General features: G+C 36.6%; 1 protein-coding gene across 1 annotated transcript in view; it reads left to right on the top strand.

Moving 5' to 3' along the window:
- Positions 1–19,437, top strand: part of LOC136858274 (sialin) — a 194,168-nt gene extending 174,731 nt beyond the window's left edge. The window contains exons 9-11 of the mRNA XM_068225477.1: positions 1,049–1,204; positions 9,901–9,986; positions 18,920–19,437. Coding sequence (XP_068081578.1) covers positions 1,049–1,204; positions 9,901–9,986; positions 18,920–19,147 — 470 coding nt within the window. The 3' untranslated portion in view covers positions 19,148–19,437. The remainder of the gene's footprint in view (positions 1–1,048; positions 1,205–9,900; positions 9,987–18,919) is intronic.
- The last annotated feature ends 7,399 nt before the right edge of the window (positions 19,438–26,836 follow it).

The following is a 26,836-nucleotide window of genomic DNA, read 5'->3' as shown; positions in this document are numbered from 1 at the left end:
GGAATTGTGCCAGCTGCCGAAGCCTGTCGCACTCCTTTGGGGCAATGATTAATGACTCACAAATAAAATGATATTGGAGAGTATTGCTGGAATGAAAGACGACAGGGAAAACCAGAGTACCCGGAGAAAACCCTGTCCTGCCTTTGCTTCGTGTAGCACAAATCTCACATGGAGTGACCGGGATTTGAACTACGGAACCCAGCAGTGAGAGGCTGACGCGCTGCTCCCTGAGCAACCGAGACTCTCCTCTTCTTGTGTTCTATGTTGTAATCTTGATGGCCGGCCTGGAGAGGCTACATTTGTCATTTTGTAAGTTGTGATTGAAATAGGCTACATTCCTGCATTTTGTGAGGTTAGAACTCCACATGATTTCCCAGCACACTACAGTAGATGACGACCTCGTCAGTGACATGGTCTTCCATGGCATCTTTAGCATTCTTCAATACATCCACATTTCTAAAGCTTACATTGGCTTAACTGACTAAGCCTTAAGTGTCCAGGTTATAACACTATAACACATTAACACTTCATGACATGCCAACAAATTTTGAATGGGAATTCATGGTTGTGAAAAAGATATATTAATTTTAGAAACACACCTCTTGCAATGATAATTCCTGTTTTTATTTCTGCATCTGGATCCCATTCTTATGTTAATAATGTTATTTGCTTTACATCCCACTAACTACTTTTACGGTCTTCGGAGATGCCGAGGTGCTGAAATTTAGTCCCGCAGGAGTTCCTTTATGTGCCAGTAAATCTACCGACACAAGGCTGTCATATTTGAGCACCTTCAAATACCACCGGACTGAGTCTGGATCGACATTCTTATGTTAACCAGCATGAATGGTTACTTAGTGTTGGTAAAAGTAGAAAGAAATAATTCCTCCCCAATATTTGTTTCACTGTTACATCTTCTCTTTGTTAGTTACCAGTAAATATTTTTATTTAAGACTAGAGGATTGACTTTGTAGGCACTATAGCCAGTTTGAATCCTCCATCACTCTACTTTTCCTAAATACGTCTCTAATTTTTGCCTAATTTGTAGGTACACTCTTCAATGGCCTGTTCGTTCTTGGTCTGGCATATTCTGGTTGCAATAGTGTAGCAGCAATCATCTGCTTAACATTGTCTGTCTCATGCAGTGGAGCTGTGTCCACTGGGCCTCTAGCATCCTTAGTGGATATTGGACCCAATTTTGCAGGTATGTCCTTTTGTACTGGAATTAATATGATAATACAGACTGATCAGACATGCTTTACTCTGGCACATGCATTGTTTTGCCTATGGGCAAGCTCTTTGCTCATTTGCTGCACACAGGAAGGGGGTGGTGTGTGTGTGTGTGTGTGCGTGTGTGTGTGTGTGCGCGCGCGCGCGTGTGTGTGTGTGTGTGTGTGTGTGTGTGTGTGTGTGTGTGTGTGTGTGTGTGTGTTAGCTGGCCTTGTACACATGTCTGATATCACAGTAGTTTTTCAGCTGTTCCCAAGTATGCATGTGTGTGTTTTGGATTTTCTTTGCTCATAGTATTTTCTTAATTATTATGTTTATTGCTAGTTTCCTTTAACTTCTTAAATAAAGATCATTAAACTTTATTGTTTTATACAGAAGGTACCGGTAATAAAAGCACTTGAAATGTGGGTGTAAATATCCTACAAAGGTAATACAGAATACAAATACCTCGGAATGTGCAAAACTCCCTGCACATAACTAACAATTATTGATAGAAGAAATCTTTAACTTTCATAAATAAAATTCAGTTAATTTCACACTTTATTTATGGTACTGTTATCACATTTCACTAAAATAATTAAAATTTCCTAAAAATGTATTATAGAAAATTTCAACAAATAACATATCAGCCTTAATTTCTTTTCCTAAATTTTTATGGAACATACCTGTAATGACAGAAAAATTTGCCAATATTCTCACATTACTACCATAACAGTTAGGCCCTACTTTGTCAGACAACTGTTGCATCTACAGGGCAAAGGAAAAATGCCATCCAATAACCACTGGCAATAATAAAAGAGATCAAGATAATTAAAATGAGGATGGGAACCAACTTGCAGTTTTCATCCAGGGTCAACTGGGGGAAAATTGATGCACTTTTAGCTGGTACAAAGTATACGTTATCATTTAGGCCACCACTAAATTGAGGAAGTGTTACTATTCAATCAATATATATATGGGGTTTTTCAACAATTTATCAGATGGGAGACTCTATGGTCATTCTGCTTGGTCTGAGTTTGATTTTTTATTTAGAACAGCAGTATGAGTGAAGGCAGAATGTTCTTAATGCAAAAATTAAACATCTATTTTTAACAGACTTTGATCTTCTTATTCTTTTATTATAAGGTCCACCCACTTAATAATAGTATATAGAACAATTCAACTAAAAACAGAACATTCACAAAAGCACATTTACATACAGAATGTAGCACACTTATCATCTTGTGAGAAAACTTCCATTAAGACAAACACTAATTCTCTACAGAACCTTCTTTGTACCAATTACCACATACAGTCTAGAAACCTGCATTCAAACCAACAGAAATATCAGCGAACTACAAGCAGAGGAAATGAAGTTCTTAAGAGCTATGATTCAGAAAACAAGGAGGAACCAAATAAGAAACAATGAGGTACACCATCTTGTTCAAGTGAAATAACCCCTTAGTGAGATCTGTGTCGAAGCCAGGCTTAAATAATTTGGTGATCTCAAAGGAATAGATCCACAAAGAACAGCTAGAGTGTGGTTTGAGAAGAAACTCAAAGGCAGAAGAACAAGAGGTTAGCCAAGGAAAAGATGGATTGATCAGATTAGAAATGATCTACCTGGATGAGGTCTGGATTTGAAGCAGATTATGGAAGAAGACACCTACATGGACAGAAGCAAATAGAGATCGCTCATTCACTGCACCTGGGAAACTGGAGCTGGTTCAAGATTAAGACAATGATATTTATGCAGAACATGTTTTGATGCATTAGGATCATCTTCAATCAATCAATCAATCAATCAATCAATCAATCAATCAATCAATCAATCAATCAATCAATCAATCAATCAATCAATCAATCAATGAGCTGCATTTAGGGCATCGCCTAGGTGGCAGATTCCCTATCGCCTTTTCTTAAATGATTGCAAAGAAATTGGAAATTTATTGAACATCTCCCTTGGTAAATTATTTCAATCCCAAACTCCCATTCCCAAAAACAAATATTTGCCCCAATTTGTCCTCTAAAAGGCAACCAGGAATGAGTTAGCTGGAAAATGTATAATGTCCAATAACGGACCAACTACATTGGTATTATAAATTTACTCATTCGGGACAAATATTTCAGGTTCCCTGTAGGAATCAATATCTATATCATCTGATGGTCAGGCAGGCATCAATTTTTGGAAATGAGACAAGACTGATCAGCCCAACTTAACGAACTGGAGCAAAACGCTGGCAACGAGGAATGAGTTACCTGGAAAATTTACTATATCCAATAACGGACCAACTACATTGGTATTACATACCACTTAGTCGAGCAGCTCATCTCCTTTCTCCAAGGTCTTCCCAGCCCAAATTTTGCAATAATTTTGTAACGCTACTCTTTTGTCGGAAATCACCCAGATCAAATCGAGCTGCTTTTCTTAGGATTTTCTCCAGTTCTTGAATCAGGTAATCCTGGTGAGGGTCCCATACACTGGAACCATACTCTAGTTGGGGCCTTACCAGAGACTTATATGCCTTCTCCTTTACATCCTTAGTACAACCCCTGAACACTCTCATAACCATGTGCAGAGATCTGTACCCTTTATTTACAATCCCATTTATGTGATTACCCCAATGAAGATCTTTCCTTATATTAACATCTAGATACTTACAATGATCCCCAAAAGGAACTTTCACCCCATCAATGCAGTAATTAAAACTGAGAGGTCTTTTCCTACTTGTGAAACTCACAACCTGACTTTTAACCCCGTTTATCATCATACCATTGCCTGCCATCCATCTTACAACATTATTGAGGTCATTTTGCAGTTGCTCACAAACTTGTAACTTATTTATTACTCTGTACAGAATAACATCATCTGCAAAAGCCTTATCTCTGATTCCACTTCTTTACTCATATCATTTATATATATAAGAAAACCTAAAGGTCCAAAGTACTGCCTTGAGGAATTCCCTTCTTAATTATTACAGGGTCAGATAAAGATTCACCTACTCTAATTCTCTGAGTCCTATTTCCTAGATATATAGCAAACCCATTCAGTCACTCATTTATCTAGTCCATATTTTTTGCTAGTGGCTTTACGTCGCACCAACACAGATAGATGTTATGGCGACGATGGGAGCAGAAAGACCTAAGAGTTGGAAGGTAGCAGCCTTGGCCTTAATTAAGGTACAGCCCCAGTGTTTGCCTGGTGTGAAAATGGGAAACCACAGAAAACCATCTTCAGGGCTGCGACAGTGGGATTCGAACCCACTACCTCCCGGATGCAAGCTCACAGCTGCTTGCCTCTAACCACACTGCCAACTCGCCCAGTTTGTCTAGTCCAATTTTGTTAGTAGTCTCCCATGATCTACCCTATCAAATGTCTTATAGATAGGACAATCATGATACAGTTCATTTGACCTCCTGAAACCAGGATATCTGCTATATCTTGTTGGAATCCTACAAGTTGAACTTCAGTGGAATAACCTTTCTTAAACCCGAACTGCCTTCTATCGAACCAGTTATTAATTTTGCAAAGATGTCTAATATAATCAGAAAGAATGCTTTCCCAAAGCTTAAATGCAATGCATGTCAAACTGACTGGCATGTAATTTTCAGCTTTATGTCTATCACCCTTTCCTTTATACACAGGGGCTACTATAGCAATTCTCCATTCATTTGGTATAGCTACTTCATGCAAACAATAATCAAATATGTACTTCAGATATGGTACTATATCCCAACCCATTGTCTTTAGTATATCCCCCGAAACCTTGTCAATTCCAGCTGCTTTTCTAGTTTGCAACTTTTCAATCTTACTGTAAATGCCGTTGTTGTGAGCCACACCCACCCCAAAGATAATACATACATGTTTAAATGCATGCATTGAAAAGAAAAATGAGGCGTGGATCCCCGACCAGGAAGGCCGAACGATGCAGCCCTGAACTGGAAATGTCCCTCTTATCAACGCAATTCAAGTTAATGACTAATACTACTATGAGTAAAAATCCATATAAATACTAAATAAGGGTTTATTGAAATGTAAGGCAAATCAAATAAATCACTTAAGGGAAAATACCAGCATTGAAACAGGGCAATACATACTTGTTTGATGTCAACCCAAATGGAAAACATGTCAACATTACGTAACCTCATCAATTCTTTTAAACACCAGGCGTAGTTATTCATATAATGTTTCCATCGAATAATCAGTGACCTCGCAACATAATGCTGTGATGTTAATATCTTTTGCACGGGCTAAATTTGATCATTCCATCAGCGAGAAAAAATTAGATCTTTTCAAATCATTTTTCAACAATTCCTCTCCGTTAAAAGATTCCCCACACCGAGGAGCAGATAAAATAATAATAATAATAAATTAAACCAGAGAGTGTGTGACCAAGGAAGATTTCATCAAAGGGCAGAGAGAAAGCTCTCTGGAGCAATGAATGGAATGCCAATCTCAAAGAATAACATGGGCCTGCACACGCCCACAAAGGAAACGAAATAACATGGTGCCCTCCAGGTCACAAACAACCAGGACGGACACCAAACAAATAAACGACATCGCACCCAAGAAATAACAAGGCACGGTAAAGAATAAATAAAAATTAATTTAGCTGATCGACATGTCATCCTTACACCCCACTCATTCCTCCTCACATTCATTCAAACATATGACTTTTTGCCCTCCTAGGCAAACAATACCAGCAGATTGGTACGAGTAAATGATACAAGGCAACTCGTACAGTGCAACTCATCTTTTCACAAATTAGGTCTCACATTAATTATAGATACTTAGCTCAGCCAGGGCAATTGCCAGCAGGACATTCGTGATCCCATGGTCATGCGTAGACCCATCATATACACACTGCGTACGACCAGAATGGATCTCCCAGCCGACATGCAGGGCATACCTCCAAATGATGGCAAATATTTCATAGTGAAGCTCATCAAAATAAGCAGAGACCCAGTTATTAATGCACCACAATCACGTCCACAACTGACACACCAACCATTCTCGCCCCAGTACAAAGATGCGTATCAGTCGGCCATTATACGAAGGAAAGAAAAAGAAAACAGAGAATGCAGAAATAATATCATTTCAAACTATTACAGTACCTTTAATATTAATCATCGAGGCATGATAAAGATGCGGTAGTTTAGGTCAGCTTTAAATCTATTAAACACCCATTTGAAATGTAAAAATGCGGCTCCTGTATGTGAGGGGTCCATGATTAAATTAGCATGCATAAACACAACAACATTCTCTCCAAGGAGATGATATTAAAAGAGTCTCACCGAAATAATGATCCTTCGTGCTCGCGACTGAGGGAGCTGCCCTCTATCGATTGAAAGCAGAAGTACATAAGCCACTTTAAGCAAGGCAGATACATATTCATTGAGACATGGGTAAAATCATTTTAAAGAACATGCTACAGTAGCATGTTTCAGTTGTCATAGGTAAATTTTAATACTTCTTTAGTATTAGTCACCTCCTCTATCTGGACATTATCCTTGTAACCAACAAACTTTACATACTGCTGACTGAATAAATCTGCCTTTTGAAGATCCTTGCATACACACTCCCCTTGTTCATTAATGATTCCTGGAATGTCCTTCTTGGAACTTGTTTCTGCCTTAAAGTACCTATACGTATTTTTCCATTTTTCACTAAAATTTGTATGACCGCTAATTATGCTTGCCATCATGTTATCCTTAGCTGACTTCTTCGCTAGATTCAATTTCCTAGTAAGTTCTTTCAATTTCTCCTTAATTCCATAGGCATTTCTAACTCTATTTCTTTCCAACCTGCACCTCCTTCTTAGTCTCTTTACGTCTAATATAGTGGATCTTTACCACTCCTTACTACCTTTAAAAGCACAAACCTGTTTCCACATACCTCAACAATTGCTTTAATCCCATCCCAGAAACTGTTTTCATTTTTATATACTGTTTTGCATTGATCACAGTTGCTTTTTAAAAACTCCCTCATGCCTGTTTTATCAGCCATATGGTACTAATCTTAATACCTTCCTTTCTCTCACATTTATTTTTAATTACGACAAAATCAGCTTTGTGATCACTAATACCATCTATTACTCCGGTATCTTCATAGAGCTTATCTGGTTTTACCAGCACTACATCCAGAATATTCTCCCCTCTAGTTGGTTCCATCACTTTCTGAATCAGCTGCCCTTCCCATATTAACTTATTTGCCATTTGTTGGTTATGCTTCCGGTCATTTGCATTACTATCCCAATTGACATTTGGTAAATTGAGATCACCTGCTACAATCACGTTCCTTTCCATATCATTTCCCACATAGCTGATTATCTTATCAAATAATTCTGAATCAGCATCCGCGCTACCCTTTGCCGGTCTGTATACTCCAAATACATCAAGTTGCCTATTAATTTTAGAGATGAGCCCAACGCCTAGGATTTCATGTTTGTCATCTTTATCTTTTTTGTAGCTTACAAATTCTTCTTTCACGAGAATGAATACTCCTCCTCCTCCTACCATCCTACCATTCCTATCCTATGTCTACGATACACAGTCCAGTTCTGTGAGAATATTTCTGCATCCATTATATCATTTCTCAGCCATGATTCAATTCCTATTACAATAAATATCTGGTAAGTATAATTCTATTCAATTACTTAATTCTATTCCTTTCTTTACATACTTCTACAGTTCAACCCTACCCCCCCACGGCACTTAATGCCCTTGAAAGGGCCTTGGCCTGGCCAGCGACCGATGCTCAGCCCGAAGGCCTGCAGATTACAAGGGGTCGTGTGGTCAGAACGGCGCATCCTCTCGGCTATTATTCTGGGCTTTCGAGACCAGGGCCGCCATCTCACCGTTAGATAGCTCCTCAGTTCTAATCACGTAGGCTGAGTGGACCTTGAACCAGCCCTCAGGTCGAGAGAAAAATCCCTGACCTGGCCAGGAGTCAAACCCGGAGCCTCCGGGCATGAGGCAGGCACGCTACCCCTACACCTCGGGGCCGGCTCTATAGCTCAACACTAACATTTTTATGTCATCCCTACTTGACTTCCTGATCCCTGTAGCCTTGTCACTGCTCCCTAGACCACCCAGTTTCCCTAAATGTACCTCCCTATAAACCTTCTAAACAAAATTCTTAACTTATATGTACTACTGTGGTTTAAGTGAAGGGCATATGAGCACAGATCTTTATCTCCTACCCACTCATTAGGATCTAGAAATCTCACTCCCAGTTTCCCCACATACCCATTCCATAGTCTCATTTAAATCCTCAATCACCTTCCAGTCAGTATCCTTCCTACACAATATTCCACTTATAATAATCTTTGCTTCCTTAAACGTCACCCGTGCTGTGTTTACTAGATCCCACACATCTCCAACTACATCTTCAGCTCCATATTATTAATAAAGTGTACAAATAATTTCAATTACAAAAAAGTAAACAAATATTTACTTAAAAGCACATCGTGATTAAAATACAAATATGAAAATTCAAGTCATATTTTTCTGTTAAATAAAAACAGTCTTCTCATTCAAATGTAGAATAATGAAATCCAGAATAAAATGTTCACATTAAAAAAAAAAATTGTAAATAAGGAGAACATTATGAGAAATATTTTAAAAACATTTTTACATTATACGTTACTGAAGTCTTCTTGTTCAGAAATGTATTGAAGGTTTGATGTCAACATGGAACATTAAGTTGTATTAAAATAATGTTGGCAGTGAAATGCATAATATGTACCTGAATCTGAACTTCTAGAAAAATAAAAAATTAAATATTAGAAAGAAGGTAGAAAAGGAAAAAAACCTATTGAAAAATATGACCAGAAAATGATTAGTGGTCCAGTGAGGCTGTAATAGCAGAGGAAGAAGAAAAAGGTAGAAAATAATCAAAAGAAATAGATGGATACAAAACTAGAAAAGAAAGTTTGTGTACTTGCTCCTGATTAGCCTCACTCTGTTATTTATTGCCCGCCAGCCAAGCTGACACTGAACTGGAAGTTCGGTTAATCACTATGGAATGCTACCATTATATGAAGGGGAGAGGTATCAAGAGAGGAGGAGGAGGGACTGGAGAGTGAAATACAGTGAGAATATTATATGTTATGGGTAAAATATTGATGTGTTTCTTGCTATTGTATGTATGTTGGGTATTCAGCCCAAAGGCTGGTTTGATCCTCTACAGCTCCACCAACAGCTGTCATAAATAGCCTAGGTGTCACTGAAGAGGCATACTAGGGAAATGAGGAGTGAGGTAGTTTCCCGTTGCTTTCCTCACTAATTAATATTCATTATTTCAGCATATGGTATATCGGAGTAGTTGGACATTATAATAAAAATCAGAATTTTATGAGTTTGTAAGTCAATACAGACCCAGCATGAAACTATTACTTATTAGATCTTTATCTTAAATTTTCATAACTACTAGGCACTGAAGAAGTGGCTTTGGCAACATAACTGTGATTTAAGTCCATGGAAGCTGCTGTCGAGGTATTTGGGCTACTGACCTTGTCTAAAATGACTTTGTTACTTGTTCTATTTGAATCTGAATGAAAATTGTAAGTTAGAGGGTTGGTTTCTATACTCATTCTAATTGTCCTGGCCTCCTTTATCACAACCTGTTATTATTGGATGGTATGTCTCGTACACCCTGCCTAATAATTTCTTGTTATTTTTATGTTACAGGCGTTGTCCTAGGCATAACAAACATGATAACTGTGGCTCCTGGTTTTATTTCTCCAATCATTGTTGGTAAATTAACATATCAAAATGTAAGTACTCAATATGAAAACAAGTCTAACGTCACTGTAACATAACATAGTTACAGAAGTTTGTACCACAAGTATGCATATTATTTTAGAAACCTCATTGACAAGGAAATACACGACTCATAAAAAAATTAATTAAAAAAAGCACCAAGAAGGAGTTTTCATTTTGCTGCAAAATTCAACATGCAGTTTCACCTCAAGCAGATAGTTTAATGGTCTTGCCATCAGAATCCGTGAATGTGCTACTGCTCATAACCAATGTTAAGGCTCGCAGAGGCTACTCATACATACTGGAATGCTACTTCTCAGTGTGGAAAGCTTGTTGACCACTCGACATGCCTTTATGACACAATAAAAGAAATTTCACCTAGTTATCCATATTTGAGAGAGCACATATTACTGGAATGCATAAAGTTGGATGGTCGTATCAATATCCTAGGCCATTCTCATCAGACTGTTAGGGGATGTTGGCATGAGTGGATGTGTGAAGACATACAATCAGATCAGAACACCTTCAATTGACTGTCAGGAGAGAGGATCACCTGACCCTTCAGCAAGCACGATCAGATCCAACTGTTATTTTGTCCACCATCCAGACACTTGTAGCACCATTGTTACAGACCTCTGTGTCTGCCCCAACCATTTCTAGGCACTTGGCTAAAGGAAATTTAGTCTTACAGTGCTCATTACATGTCCAATTATTGACACCCACCCTCCATCATCTCTGTTTACAATGGTGTCATGAAGGACAAACCTGAACTGGTGCAGGCTGGAACTGGGTTGTCTTCATTGATAAATCCATGGGCTCTTTGTGCACTGACAATGGCACTTTAATCCTGCCTTTAATATGGCACGAACATCTCCCTCATTACTCATGAACTGGTCTGGGGATACCATCATATTCAACCCCTAGTAGTGATACAAAGGACATTGACAGCACAGAGATATATGCAGGACATGCTATACCACATGTGTTACCAGGTTTTCTAAGAGGCATTTTCCAGCACAATGAAATGGAAATGGCATATGGCTTTTAGTGCCGGGAGTGTCTGAGGACAATTTCGGCTCGCCAGATGCAGGTCTTTTGATCTGACGCCCGTAGACGACCTGCGTGTCATGATGAGGATGAAATGATGATGAAGACGACACATACACCCAGTCTCCGTGCCAGTGAAATTAACCAATTATGGTTAAAATACCCGACCCTCCCAGGAATCGAACCGGGGACCACTGTGACCAAAGGCCAGCACACTAACCATTTAGCCATGGAGCCGGACTCCAGCACAATAATACACAACCACACATTGCAAGGGTTTCACAGGAATGCGTCTGCAACATTGCTACACTTCCATGGGCATTCCAGTTGCCAGATTTATCACCCATCAAACATGTGTTGGACCACATAGTCTAGGAGTTTACACAATCAAGTGGGCTAGTTGCAGCAAATATGGAGAGACATGCTACATGATACAATGCGAAAACTGTATGCCTCCATGCCTACTTGCATCACATCTTGTATCCAAGCTAGAGATGGACAGCCAGGTATGACAGTCTTCTTTCAAGTGCTCAGTTTCAGTTTTACATTGATACTATGTTTCATATCATTCTGATAACTCCTTTTTATGTGGAAATTTCTTTGTCAATAAGTTTATTTCTAAATACATGCTTTATTTCCATTTGCACAAGACTTTGTGAACTCTACTTTGTTACAGTACTTTCCTGCAAGAAGTATATAGTTTCAGTGTTCTAGCAGAAAATCAAAATAATAGATAAACACCATTAAATACTTTTCCAAGTAAAGAGACAGAATGGTTGGGCTCAAGACTAATTTCACTATACCTGCTTTTTTATTGCTATAAAACCATTACATTCTTAAGTGAACAATGCTTGTATTTGTTTTGGGAAGGAAGTGCATTGTGAATCTATAGTTCTCTTGAAGACTTCTACTGAACTCAGAATTTTAGAAAATAGACTGCAGAAGGAAATCGAGCATCAACTAGAAGGAAACCAAAGAGCCATTTGACCAAACCAAAGTACCCAGGATGCAGTATTTACCTTAAGACAAATATCAGAGGAATTCATTGAATACAACGAGGTGGTTTATCTACATTTCATATTTTTAAAATTATATTTGATATAGTACCCCAACTTATGCTACAAGAAGTATTACAGAAAAGCTGGATGTGATCAGACATGCAGCCCTCATGTCCTGCCCGTCACAGACTTCTGCCTTTCATCCTTTATACAATACTAGCAAGATACCCGTGCTTCGCTACGGTATTATACTGAAGTTGATAATTGAATGCTTATTGTTTTATATATATAATCCGCCGTAAAATGCGATCTGACTTGTTTTCTGCGAGAATCCACCAAAATTCCCGATCTGACTGGTTTTCTATTATTTTACGGCACGTTTCCTCACATTTTTCAATCTTCCTTTCCAGCAATCGATTTCGTACATCCCAGGCTAGGCTCAGGTATTCCTCCCGGTCAGTTGGGTCTGTAAATCTTTGCCATCCTTTCCTATAATCATTTTTAATATGGATAAAATCCTTCAGGAGATCCGACGTGGTGTCATATTGGGTGCCTTGGCGGCACTGAACCCGCGGCCGGACTGCATTCTTAGTCATTACCCGTCCAGGAGCCGTTTCCAGCGCGGTCCGCACATTTGACGACGATCCGTATTATTATTATTATTATTATTATTATTATTATTATTATTATTATTATTATTATTATTATTATTATTATTATTATTATTATTATTACTTTTATGTCTTGCTGGAATGGCTGATGACAGGGAAAACCGGAGTATCCGGAGAAAAACCTGTCCCGCCTCCATTTTGTCCAGCACGAATGTCACATGGAGTGACCGGGATTTGATCCACGGAACCCAGCTGTGAGAGGCCGGTGCACTGCCGCCTGAGCAACGGAGGATCCTTATAAGTACATTAATAACAGTAAAATCAATTGGTCTCACCTCCTTCTACACCCCACCGCCGTTAAGTTTATTTACCGCCACCCCCCCCCCCCATTAAAACGAAATTAAAAGAATGCTTGTTTCTTTATGTTTAAGGGAGATTCCAAACACCACTGTTCACGTCTATTACCTTCAGTTTTGAGATATAAGTATCCCCATAAAAATAATTTACTTTTTCCACTTCATTTCACAATACTCCCCCCCCAAGTGAATTTTCCCGCAAAAAATACTTGTTTCTTTAATAGTAAAGGATTTTCTAAATACCAATTATCACGACTCTAACTTCTTCAGTTTTTGATTTATGTGTCCTCACGAAAGGAATTCAACTCCTTTACACTCCCGCCCTCCAAGATGGTTTCCCCACCAAAACGCGTTTTTCTTTTTTTTAAAGGAGATCCAAATATGAATTTTCACGTCTGTAACAACTTTAGTTTTTATTAGATGTATGTATTCTCATACAATTAAGTCAATTAATTTTTCAATTCTTTCACCCCACCCCCCCTTTCATTGTATTTTCCGAGAATACGTGTTTCTTTACTTTTAAAGCACATTGCAAATATCAATTTTCACGTCTGTAACATCTTCATTTTTGAGATATCAGTAGTCTAATTAAAAGAATTCAACACCATTTTCAGTCACTTTTACCCCCACCACCACCACCACCACCCAAGTGGTATTTGCGAAAACTAAAAGTGCACGTTTCTTTATGTTTAATAGAGATAAAAAATACCATTTTTCACTTCTGTAACATGTTAAGTTTTTTAGATTAAAAATACTCATTTTAAAATTTCACACCTTTTGAGTTCCCCTTAAGTGGAGTTTCCAAAAACAAATCACCTATGTTTCTTTACATTTACAGGAGACTCCAAACACCCACTTTTTACGTCTGTAACATTTTACGTTTCCAAGATATTCTGTAGATATACTCTTTCAAAAAATTCACCCCAATTTGTCACTCCTGTTTAATCGCCATTAATTGGATTTTCCAAAAACTAAAAAAATACGTGTTTCTTTATTTTTAAAGGAGATCCCATATACAAATTTTCAGTTCTGTAATATCTTTCATTTCTGAGATATGTGTATCCTCATTAAAGGCATTCAACCCATTTTTCACCCTTTTACACCCTTCCTATTAGGATTTACAGGAAACAAAAAAATACGTGTTCCTTTATTTTTAGAGGAGATTCTAACTACCAATTTTTACATCTGTAAATTTTAAAGTTTTAAGATGTAGAGACACTCATTTTAAAAATTCACCCTCCTTTTCACCCCCCCAATATTTGGATTTTCCAAATAAGGAAAAAATACGTGTTTCTTTACTTTTAAAGTAGATCCAAAATACCAATTTTCAGGTCTGTAATATATTCAGGTTCTGAAATATAAGTACCCTCATTAAAGGCATTCAACCCATTTTTCACCCTTTTACACCCTTCCTATTGGGATTTTCCGAAAACAAAAGAATAGATGTTTCTTTATTTTTAGAGGAGATTCTAAATACCAATTTTTACATCTGTAAACTTTAAAAGTTTTGAGATATAGATACACTCATTTTTAAAAATCACCCCATTTCCCCCACCCCCCATTAATTGGATTTGCCACAAACAAACAAAATACGTGTTTCTTTATTTTTAAAGGAGATCCCAAACACCAATTTTCAGGTCTGTAATATCTTCACGTTCTGAAATATAAGTAGACTCATGAAATGCATTCGACCCCTTTTTCAACCTTTTCCACCCTTCCTATTAGGATTTTCCGAAAACAAAACATACGTCTTTCTTTATTTTTAAAGGAGATTCTAAGTACCAATTTTTACAACTATAACCTTTAAAAGTTTTGAGATATAGATACACTCATTTTAAAATATTACCCCCTTTTCACCCCCCCTTAATTGGGTTTTCCAGAAACAAAAAAAATACGTGTTTCTTTATTTTTAAAGGAGATCCCAAACACCACTTTTCAGGTCTGTAATATCTTCGGTTTCTGAGATATAAGTAGCCTCATTAAAGGCATTCAACCCCTTTTTCACCCCTTTTCACTCCTCCTATTGCGATTTTCCGAAAACAAAAAATACATGTTTCTTTATTTTTAATGAAGATTCTAAATACTAATTTTTACATCTGCAAACTTTAAAAGTTTGGAGATATAGATTCACTCATTTTAAAAATTCACCCCCTTTTCACCCTCCCATTAATTGGATTTTCCAAAAACAAAAAAAATACGTGTTTCTTTATTTTTAAAAGAGATCAAAAGTACCAATTTTCAGATCTGTAATATCTTCAGTTTCTGAGATATAAGTACCGGTATCCTGATTAAAGGCATTCAACCATTTACCCCCATTTTCACCCTTTTTCACCCCTCCTATTGGGATTTTCTGAAAACAAAAAAATACGTGTTTCCTTATTTTTAAAGAAGATTCTAAATACCAATTTTTACATCTGTAAACTTTTAAAGTTTTGAGATATAGATACACTCATTTTAAAATTTCAACCCCCTTTATCACCCCCTTAGCGACGGAATATCCAAAAATCCTCTCTTAGCGAGCACCTACATCTTAATATGAATATATCCCCAAAATTTCATTTCTTTATGTCCAGTAGTTTTGGCTCGGCGATGATGAATCAGTCAGTCAGTCAGTCAGTCAGTCAGGACAAGTTATTTTATATATATAGACTAGCAAGATACCCGTGCTTCGCTACGGTATTATACTGGAATTTATAATTGAATGTTGTTTTAGATATGTAATCAGCCGAAATTCACGATCTGAATCGTTTTCTGCGAGAATCCGCCAAAATTCGCGATCTGACTCGTTTTCTAATAGATTATGGCAAGTTTCCTCCCATTTTTCAATCTTTATTTCCAGCAATCGATTTCGTACTTCCCAGGCTAGGTCCAGGTATTCCACCCTGTCAGTTGGGTCCCTAAATCTTTGCCATCTTTTCTTATAAACCTTTTTTAATATGGAACAAATCCTTCAGGAGATCCGGCGTGGTGTCGTCTTGGGTGCCTTGGCGGTACTGAACCCGCGGCCAGACTGCATTCTTAGTCATTACCCGTCCGGGACCCGTTTCCACCGCGGTCCGCACATTTGACGACGGTCCAGACCATTATTATTATTATTATTATTATTATTATTATTATTATTATTATTATTATTATTATTATAGATGTGTTCTGGACCCCACAGCAAGATGCAAGACCGCTACTTGGCGGTAAATTACATCTGCTGCCATTGTTATTGTTGAGAATGTGACCAGCACCAATGTCGCGCGTAGGCAAGTGTGCGGGATTTCTGGCGATACGAATGACATACTTCTGTGCATTATTGACCTTATTATAGAGGTGAACAATTGGACGGTCAATCTCATTCCTATCGTTTATTTCAAATGTGTTTAAATTTTTATTCATATGCCAGGAGAATCTACTGTAATATAAGAACGTTCTCCGAAGGAAAAGTTGGCTGTTGAAAACGAACCCAGGAAAGATTAAAAGGATCGGTTTATGATCAGAATAAGTACATCGAAAATATACAGCCTGTTTCCAGTCATTCGACAGGGTCAGGAATGGAATGAATAAAGCCCCATCTAGCGGCGACAGTAGGAATTGTGCTGGCTGCCGAAGCACTCCTCTGGGGCAATGATCGATGAATGACAAATGAAATGAAATATTGGACAGTGTTGCTGGAATGAATGATGACAGGGAAAAGCGAAGTATCCGGAGAAAAACCTGTCCCACCTCCGTTTTGTCCAGCATGAATGTCACATGGAGTGACCAGGATTTGAACCTCGGAACCCAGCTGTGAGAGGCCGGCGCGCTGCCGCCTGAGCAACGGAGGCTCCTTATATGTACATTATGAACAGCAAAATCAATTGGTCTCACCTCCTTTTACACCCCACCGCCGTTAAGTTTATTTACCCCCCCCCCCAAAAAAAAATTAAAAGAAGGAGTGTTTCTTTATGTTTAAAGGAGATTCCAAACCCCAATGTTCACGTCTATTACCTTGAGTTTTGAGATATAAGTATCCCCATAAAAATAATTCGCTTTTTTTCTTCCTTTCACGCTTCTCCCCCCCCCCCCCCCAAGTGAATTTTCCGGCAAAAAATACTTGTTTCTTTAATAGTAAAGGATCTTCTAAATAGCAATTATCACGACTCTAACTTCTTCAGTTTTTGATTTATGCGTCCTCATGAAAGGAATTCAACTCCTTTCCACTCCCGCCCCCCAAGATGGTTTCCCCCACAAAACGCGTATTTCTTTGTTTTTATAGGAGATCAAAATACCAATTTTCACGTCTGTAACAACTTTAGTTTCATTAGATGTATGTATTCTCATACAATTAAGTCAATTAATTTTATAATTCTTCCCCCCCCCCCTTTCATTGGATTTTCCGAGAATACGCGTTTCTTTATTTTTAAAGGAGATCCCATATACAAATTTTTAGTTCTGTAATATATTCAGTTTCTGAGATATATGTATCCTCATTAAAGGCATTCAAACCACTATTCACCCTTTTACAACCCTCCTATTGGGATTTACAGAAAACGAAAAAATACTTATTCCTTTACTTTTAAAGGAGATTCTAAATACAAATTTTTACATCTGTAAACTTTTAAAGTTTTAAGATATAGACACATTCATTTGAACAATTCACCCCCCTTTTCACCTCCCATTATCCGGATTTTTCAGAAACGAAAATATACGTGTTTTCTTATTTTTAAAGTGGATCCCCAATACCAATTTTCAGGTCTGTAATATCTTCAGGTTCTGAAATATAAGTAGCCTCGTTAAAGGCATTCAACCTCTTTTTTACCCTTTTCCACCCTTCCTATCGGGATTTTCCGAAAACAAAAAAACGTGTTTCTTTATTTTTAAAGGAGATTCTAAATACCATATTTTACATCTATAAACTTTAAAAGTTTTGAGATATAGATACACTCATTTGAAAAATTCACCCCCCTTTTCATCCCCATTATTTGGATTTTCCAAAAACAAAAAATACGTGTTTCTTTATTTTTAAAAGAGATCAAAGGTACCAATTTTCAGGTCTGTAATATCTTCAGTTTCTGAGATATAAGTATCCTCGTTAAAGGCATTCAATCCATTTTCACCCCTTTTCACCCCTCCTATTGGGATTTTCCGAAAACAAAAAAACGTGTTTCTTTATTTTTAATGAAGATTCTAAATACCAATTTTTACATCTGTAAACTTTAAAAGTTTTGAGATATAGATGCACTGTTTTTAAAAATTCACTCCCCTTTTCACCCTCCCATTAATTGGATTTTTCAAAAACAAAAAAACACGTGTTTCTTTATTTGTAAAAGAGATCAAAAGTACCAATTTTCAGGTCTGTAATATCTTCAGTTTCTGAGATATAAGTACCGGTATTCTGATTAAAGGCATTCAACCCCATTTTTTACTGTTTTTCACCCCTCCTATTGGTGTTTTCTGAAAACAAAAAAATACGTATTTCCTTATTTTTAAGGGAGAATCTAAATACCAATTTTTACTTCTGTAAACTTTCAAAGTTTTGAGATATAGATACACTCATTTTAAAATTCCAACCCCTTTTTCACCCCCTTAGCGAAGGAATATCCAAAAACCCTTTCTTAGCGAGCACGTACATCTTAATATGAATCTATGCCCAAAATATCATTTCTTTATGTCCAGTAGTTGTGGCTCGGCGATGATGAATCAGTCAGTCAGTCAGGACAAGTTATTTTATATATATAGATTGGTATGGTTCAGTAAATCATGACTCCTGGTTTTTCCTTCATCTCTAGCCATTCCCATACCACAGACGTCCAAAGATAGAAAGCCTGATCATCTGAACTACACACAAGCCTTAAGTATTTCCATTCCTGGGTAATACTGTATTATACATCTCTATTTATGTCTTTTTGATTCATAATTAGTTTTATTATAAAAATAAAAATGTAAGTGTTATGTGGTTATCTTGCAGCAAACCTCTGGGCAGTGGCAAGTAGTATTTCTTATTTCTGCAATTATGTTGTTCATCGCGGGTATCCTGTACTTGTTGTTTTCATCATCTGATGTCCAGCCTTGGAATTCTTCCGGTATTCCTGAAAAGGAGATGAAGGTACTGAATTCTAAGGAACCTGCTGAAGAGGAAGAGAAGCTCAAGCTCAATAATGAAACTGTTCCTGATACAGAAAATAATTGCCCATAGTCATTAACTTGTAATTGAATTTGTTAAATTATTATTATTGTTATCCAAAGTTTATAAGTTTAAATAATATGATGAAATTGATTGTGATCACTTCTGAAATTTTACTACCAATAGAAGCTGGAAAATATAAAAGCTGCTTATTCTTGAATCACTTCTTTCAGCTATAGGAACAATTTTAACCATAGGACTGATTCCAGATTTGTAAAATATTACTGTACAAATGTAAATATTATAGAGAATGAAAAAAGTTCAAGAATAAATCCCTCATGAAAGTTACTGTAATTAAAAAATATTATAATAGCTTCATTTAATGTACCTAAGTTTAAGATTTCCTTTATCATTTTAAATTACATGCAGAATACTTGGCCTTATTCAGTGTTACCTTCAGCTGATGGAACAAAGTCTTTGGATTACTAACAGAAGTTTGACTAATATCATCATCATCATCATCATCAACATCATCATCATCAGTAGTTTCACTCATTCCTGAGCGTCATGACCCCATCATGTTGCATGTTATGCTGTTTTCTGCCACCCTTGACAGTTTTCTGCTTCTGTAAGAAGGTGCTGAAAAGGCAGACCGGTGATCTTTTTTATTTGATCGAACCATCTTCTGTCTGTCCTTCTGCATGGACTTTTACCCTCAACTTTTCTTCTTCTTCTTTTTTGTTTGCTATTTGCTTTATGTTGCACTGACACAGATAGGTCTTATGGCGACGATAGGACAGGAAAGGCCTAGGAATGTGAAGGAAGGGGCCATGGCCTTAATTACGGTACAGCCCCAGCATTTTCTTGGTGTGAAAATGGGAAACCACGGAAAACCATCTTCAGGGCTGCCGACAGTGGGATTTGAAGCCACTGTCTCCTGGATGTGAGCACACAGCTGTGCGCTCCTAACCACATGGCCAACTTACCCGGTCGACTTTTCTTTACATCACCATTTTTTTTTCCAGGTTTTCACTATGTCTTATAGCAGCATGGCCAAAAACTGAAGGATCCTCTGGTTGATGTGAGAAGAAAGGCGTCCTAAGATATTGAGCTCCACAATGATGGACGAACTTATTCTTCTTTCTGTCCTGGGAACATGCAGCATTCTGTGCCAACACCACATCTCAACGGTGTCAATACGAGTTTTGTCACTAACCTTGAGGGTCCACATCTTCCATGCATAGCTGAAAACAAGAAAAACAAGTGTTTCTAATATAAAAAATTAAAAATACAAGTGTTTCAAATATAAAAAATGAATAATCCTCCCTTAAAGTCATATAGAAACATAAACACAATGATAGGCTGGTGTGGGGAGAGACGGCAACAGAAATAAGAGACAAGGGCAAATGTGAAAACACAGAATGACAAGGACAATCTCTCCTTCTTCATACACTGCTATTTTCACATAGAGGGGCTCTCTCATAATCAATCCCATCCTTCTCAGTGTTCAACAATCTTGTTTCTGCTTCCCAGCTTCAGCTTCACTGACTGAGGGGTCATTTCAACAGATTTTTAGTTTTGATGTGGAAAGTGTGAGGTAAGGTGAGAGCCAGGTAAATACCAGAAAAGGGAAGAGATAAAGATAAACACAGGATAACACAGAAGATTTAGTTTTCATCAGGTGTAAAGCAAGAAAATAGTTCATTAATATAATACCTTTCTAGATTTTTGTTTGATTTATCAATGAAGTAATATTGCTCAGTTAATATTCTTGCCCTTGCCAGTTAGTGTATGATGCTGAGGTGCAGAAATGGGAACATCGGGGAGACCTTCACACTACTGTAGAATGATATGAATGAATGTTAATGACAGTGAGAGCTGAAATTCATAGAGGAAATCAGCCCCGTTTCCAATTCTCCTGCACAAATTACACATGCACTGACTAAGAACTAAATTAGTGATACAATAAGGAGGAGTCAAAAATCTAATTATACAAGGACCTCAAGTACCTTTACTTTTGAGAAAAAGACTTCAAACTCCTTTTATTCATAGCCTTTCAACACTCCATTAAGATATTTCATTCTCTACTGAATCTTTTTTCAGAGATATTCCATTTCCTTGTGGTACATAAAGAATCTTAGAGGCCAATAAATTACCCTACAATTGCAGTAACATAGCACTGTACTTTAAATTTATGCTTACAACCTAACAAAGGGCACAACTGTTATATTTCTATTAAAACACCATGTTCATTCTGGCAGCTGTTAAAATGTGACCGATTAGAGATAGGGGAGCGCGGTGTTGCCACAGGTCTTGAAGAGCAGTGTTACTGTTAAAATCATAACAACATTAGTATAATATATATTACTAACATTATACTGATGCAGGTTACTGGTACCACAGAAATTCAGCAGTAATGTCATCGGTTCAAATCCTATAGGTCATTGCATCGCTCAAGCACATACCAGGTTCTATCAGTCTATCTTCAGACAAATGTTGGGTTGTTTTCGAAATTTTATAGAAGTATGACAACGCCACATTAAAAATACAACCAGACTATATTATCCTTCAGTGATTGGAAATATTGTTAACTTGCATGTTCTCATTGTCATAGGATTACTTGATTCAAGAACTGGAAAAAATCCAAAGAAAAGCAGCTCAACTTGTTCTGGGTGATTTCCGACAAATGAGTAGTGTTCCAAAAATGTTGCAAAGTTTGGGCTGGGAAGACTTGGGAGAAAGAAGACAAGATCCAAGCTGTCAGCGGAGAGGTGGCATGGAATGACATTAGTAGACGAATAACTTTGTGCAGTGTCTTTAAAAGTAGGAAAGATCACAATATGAAGATAAAGTTGGAATTCAAGAGGACAAATTGGGGCAAATATTCATTTATAGGGAGGGAAGTTAGGGATTGGAATAACTTACCAAGGGAGATGTTCAATAAATTTCCAATTTCTTTAAAACCATTTAAGAAAAGCCTAAGAAAACAACAAATAGGGAATCTGCCACCTGGGTGACTGCCCTAAATGCAGATCAGTATTGATTGATTGATTGATTGATTGATTGATTGATTGATTGATTGACTGATTGATTGATTGATTGATTGATTGATTGATTGATTGATTGATTGATTGATTGATTGATTGATTGATTGATTGATTGATTGATTGATATGAATTTTAATCATGTACAATCCTACATCATCAAACCCATTCACTGTTTGCCTTTTACATCTCCCACTGGTGCTACTGCATTAATAATAATAATAATAATAATAATAATAATAATAATAATAATAATAATAATAATAATAATAATAATAATAATACTTTATTAACGGAAATACCATTTTACATAACAGTAGAGAAGTATAGACAAAACACAGTAAAAGGAAAGTTCAATGGAGTATAAGTAGAAAAAATATGTACAGATATATACACAGGATATATTACAAGTAAGCACAGGAAAGTAATAGTCAGTTCTGGAGATTATGTAAGTGTGTTCTAAATTTTGACAATGAGCAGTTAAATATATCAATATCCACTTTGTTTAGAGATCTTGACATTCGTTCGATTGGCCCATTGAATGCATAGTTAGTTCTATGCCAATTTGTAGACAATGTATTCTTGAACCTTGTGCGTCTGTCTGGTACACGTACGTTAATTTTTGCAAGGAGCTGTGGACAATTCACCAAGGAATGAAGCAATTTAAAAATGAAGAGTGTATCCAATAATTCACGGCGTTATGACAGTCTATGCAGATTTAAGGACTGTTGTAGGGATGTATAATCAACATTGTCATATGAGAATCCTGCTCTAAAAGAATATAAATGAAGAAATTTATGTTGTACTGAATCTAATCTATGGATAGAGGTCTGATGAGAAGGGTTCCAAACAGGTGTACAGTATTCTAGTATAGGGCGCACCATAGATACATACAGCATTCCATAGGTAGCTAAGTTTGAAAATTCCCTAGAATATCTAGTAAAGCAACCCAATCTTTGAAATGCTTTCTTACAAATATTTTCAATATGTTCATTAAATGATAGGTTATAACTGAATAAAATACCAAGGTCATTAACTTGTGAAACAGGAGTAGAATGTTGTTATTACTAAATTTGTACGGAAATGATATTTTCTTCTTGTTTTTAAAAAAGATATTATTTTACATTTCTCATGATTAAGTTTCAACCCATTTTGAATACAGTACTTTTCCAGATGATGTAAATCTCCTTGAAGTTTTAAACAATCAAGTGGACAATTAATTTGCACAAAATTTTTTGCATCGTCAGCAAACAAAAGCAATTTACAATTCTTAATTATATTTTTAATGTCATTTATGTAGAGAGTAAAAAGTAAGGGCACAAGGTGAGACCCTTGAGGAACTCCACTGGTAACAATAATAGGCGCAGAAAAATGATTCCTTATTTTAACAATCTGCAGGCGATTTTTAAGATATGATTCAAACCATGAGAGGAGAGGCCCATTAATTCCGTAGCCCATTAGTTTTTGCAGCAAGATATCGTGATCGACAGTGTCAAAAGCTTTTGAGAAGTCTGTATAAATGCAGTCCACTTGGGAGTGGTTCTCTATTGTATCCAAGAGGAACTGATAGAATAAAAGAAGATTGCTACAGGTTGACCGTCCTGAAAAGAATCCATGCTGCTCATCAATGATGATGTTTCTAAAGAGAGGTGTGATTTTGTCAAGAATTATTGAGTCAAATATTTTGGAAATGTGAGAAGAAATTATAACTGGTCTATATTGTTTTATGTCAGTTTTATCACTATTTTTGAAAACGGGACTAACAAATCCTTTCTTCCATTCCACTGGAAAAACACCTTGGTTTAATGATAAGTTGAACAGATAAAAGAGTGCTTCACATAAAATAAATGAGCAGTACTTGAGCAGGTAAGTTGAAACACCATCAGGTCCTACAGTTTTCTTTAATTCCAGAGATATCAGTTTGTTGTAAATTTCTGCCTTACTAATGTTTATAACTGATAGATTGACAGAGAAAGAATAATCATATGACATACTACTACTATTCTGATAAGAAGAATAAACAGATGAAAAGTGGTTAGCAAAAAGATTGACAATATTTTCTCCAGTATCTGCTGTAACTTCATTAAGATGCATTGTTGAAGGAATATTATTACATGACCTTTTAGAACTTAGATATTGCCAGAATTTCTATGGATTGGAAGTAATACTTCGTTCACAGTTGAAGACGTACATTGTATAGCAAGATTTAGATTCACACTTGCATTCATTTCTTAATTTCGAGAAATCCTGATAATCACCATTGAGACCTGATATTTTGTGTCGCTTATGTGCTTTCTTCTTTTCAATAATCAGTGACTTCAATTTATGATTAAACCACTTTGGGAATTTGGGAGTCTTAAAATTCCGTATAGGGATGTAAAGTTCAATGCCATAATGTAGTACTGAACAGAAGGTTTCTACTGCTTTATCAATTGATACATTTTGAAAGATCACCTTCCAGCTGAACTGTGACAGATAATAATTTAGTCCATTACAGTCACCATTTAAAAAGTCAAGATAAAAACTATCAGCAGGCAAGGAATTTTATAGCTCATTTATAGGTAAAGAAATCTCTAAAGCTGGGTGGTGTCTATTGAGGGGGACAATGCTTTCATTACTGGATTTTACTTCAATGGAGCTGGAGTTACTGAAAACCAAATCAAGAAAGTGATTCAGAAAATTTGGGATAGCATTAAACTGATTTAAACAGAGATAAGAAAAAGTGTCTATAACTAAACTGGACTGAATAGTGTGGTTACCTACTGACATAAGGCCAGGAGATGTTTCTTCATTTACCATCCAATTAAGATGCGGTAGATTGTAGTCACCAACAATGAGCAATAAATGGTTGTCGAGATTTGACATAATTTTTTCAACAGCACTGCAATGTTCGAAATATTTTTGGACAGGAGACTTTGGTGGAATGTATACAGCACCAATGATTAATTTTTGGTGTTAAAAGTCAGGGACACAAACAACTGTTCAACTGTGTTACTGCATGGTATCAGAGTAGGTTTAAACCTCTTGCTAATGCAGATCATTACCCCCCCCCCCATGGGATGCCTTCATACTCGTTAAAGAAGACCTATCACATCTGAAAATTGAATACGTTTTGAGTCAGAGTTCCACATCACTAATTTCATCATTTAAGTTTGTTTCGGTTAATACCATGAAGTCATAGTCAGCTAAACATGAAGAAATTTTAAGTTCAGTTAGTTTACTTTGAAGTCCATTTACATTTTGATAGTATCCTGTAAAGTGTTCAACTAACCTTTTTATTGAAGTCTTTGGTGCTTTCTTAGTATTGTGTATCTGACTTCTGTGAAATGATACCCTATCTATATTTTGCATTATATTCCTGTTATAAGTTATACTTTCTAAATCATTTTCTGTATCACTTAAGTTTTTGCCACTAGGATTAGCATCCCCCCTCATTTTTTAAATTAGTTTCCTGAGAGCATTCTACTAGATATTCTATTGAGAAGTTTACCAAACTTAGAGGTTCCTTTTCTATTAAGGTGTAGCCCATCTTTTCTAAAATCACTACCTCTAAGCCAGCTATTTGCATCAACAAAAAGGACATCTCCATTACGGCATAACCAGTCAAGAGTGGAGTTTACAGCATCTATATAGCAATAATCAACATCATGCCGATATAAAACGCCACTGAGACAAAGCTTTGCCGCTGGAAACCTCCTTTTTATCGCAGTAATAAGCCTATCAGTATCGGCCATTATGTCACTAGATGTTGAGAAATTATGAAGGTCATTTGTGCCAATGTGAACTATCAGGGCTTCAGGATTTTCTTTAATACCGTCACTGTTTACATGTTCTGTAAGTTGACCCACTCGTATGTCTGGATAGCAGTACACAATTCCCTCTTCAACTTCGGGTCCAACATTCCTTATCATCGAGTCCCCAACTATTACTGTACGGGCTTGTTTATGTACCGGTCGCCGACGGGATTTTTTTTGTCTTTTCGACACTGCAGGTGAGTCATGTTTCATGTTTGCCTCATGATCATTAGATTCCAACACTTGAAAACTGTTTTGCATCACTATATTATTTACATAATCTTTAAATGCAAGATGTTTCCGGTTAGGCCTAACATTCTCTTTAAAATCATTTTCGTATTGTCTCGTCATTTCAACATTATTTTGTTTTAAGTTCTTCAATTCCAGCAGAGCATTTTCTAGATCCGTTGATAACATTTTAATTATTTCATCTTTGGATGAGAGTTCAAGTTTCAGATCTCTTATTATAAACCTCAAATGCAAGGAGTCCAAAGTTAGGTTATCGGAGACGAGATCGTCTACCGGATCCGACACTTCGTTACGAAACGTATTCTTAAATACGCACTCATAAGAAGCATTAAGACTATGAAGACTAGTATTACTTCCGTGAATAGATCCATTGCGCTCCATACACATATTATCACCGAACATTTCACAACTCAGAGAAAAAACTAAATTACACTGCACCGCCATGTTGCCTTGTGATTTCACTTTACACATTTATTATTATTATTATTATTATTATTATTATTATTATTATTATTATTATTATTATTATTATTATTATTATTATTATTATTATTATTATTATTATTATTATTATTCCTTTATTTTCATAGTGTGACTCAGGCTATGAAGCCTGCTATTCTGCCAGACAGTGCACATACAGTTCACAATATATTGCACACACACACTATAATACT

This window comes from Anabrus simplex, chromosome 1, assembly GCF_040414725.1.
Source record: "Anabrus simplex isolate iqAnaSimp1 chromosome 1, ASM4041472v1, whole genome shotgun sequence".
NCBI classification, from domain to species: domain Eukaryota; kingdom Metazoa; phylum Arthropoda; class Insecta; order Orthoptera; family Tettigoniidae; genus Anabrus; species Anabrus simplex.
This window is presented reverse-complemented; position numbering and strand designations above follow the sequence as displayed.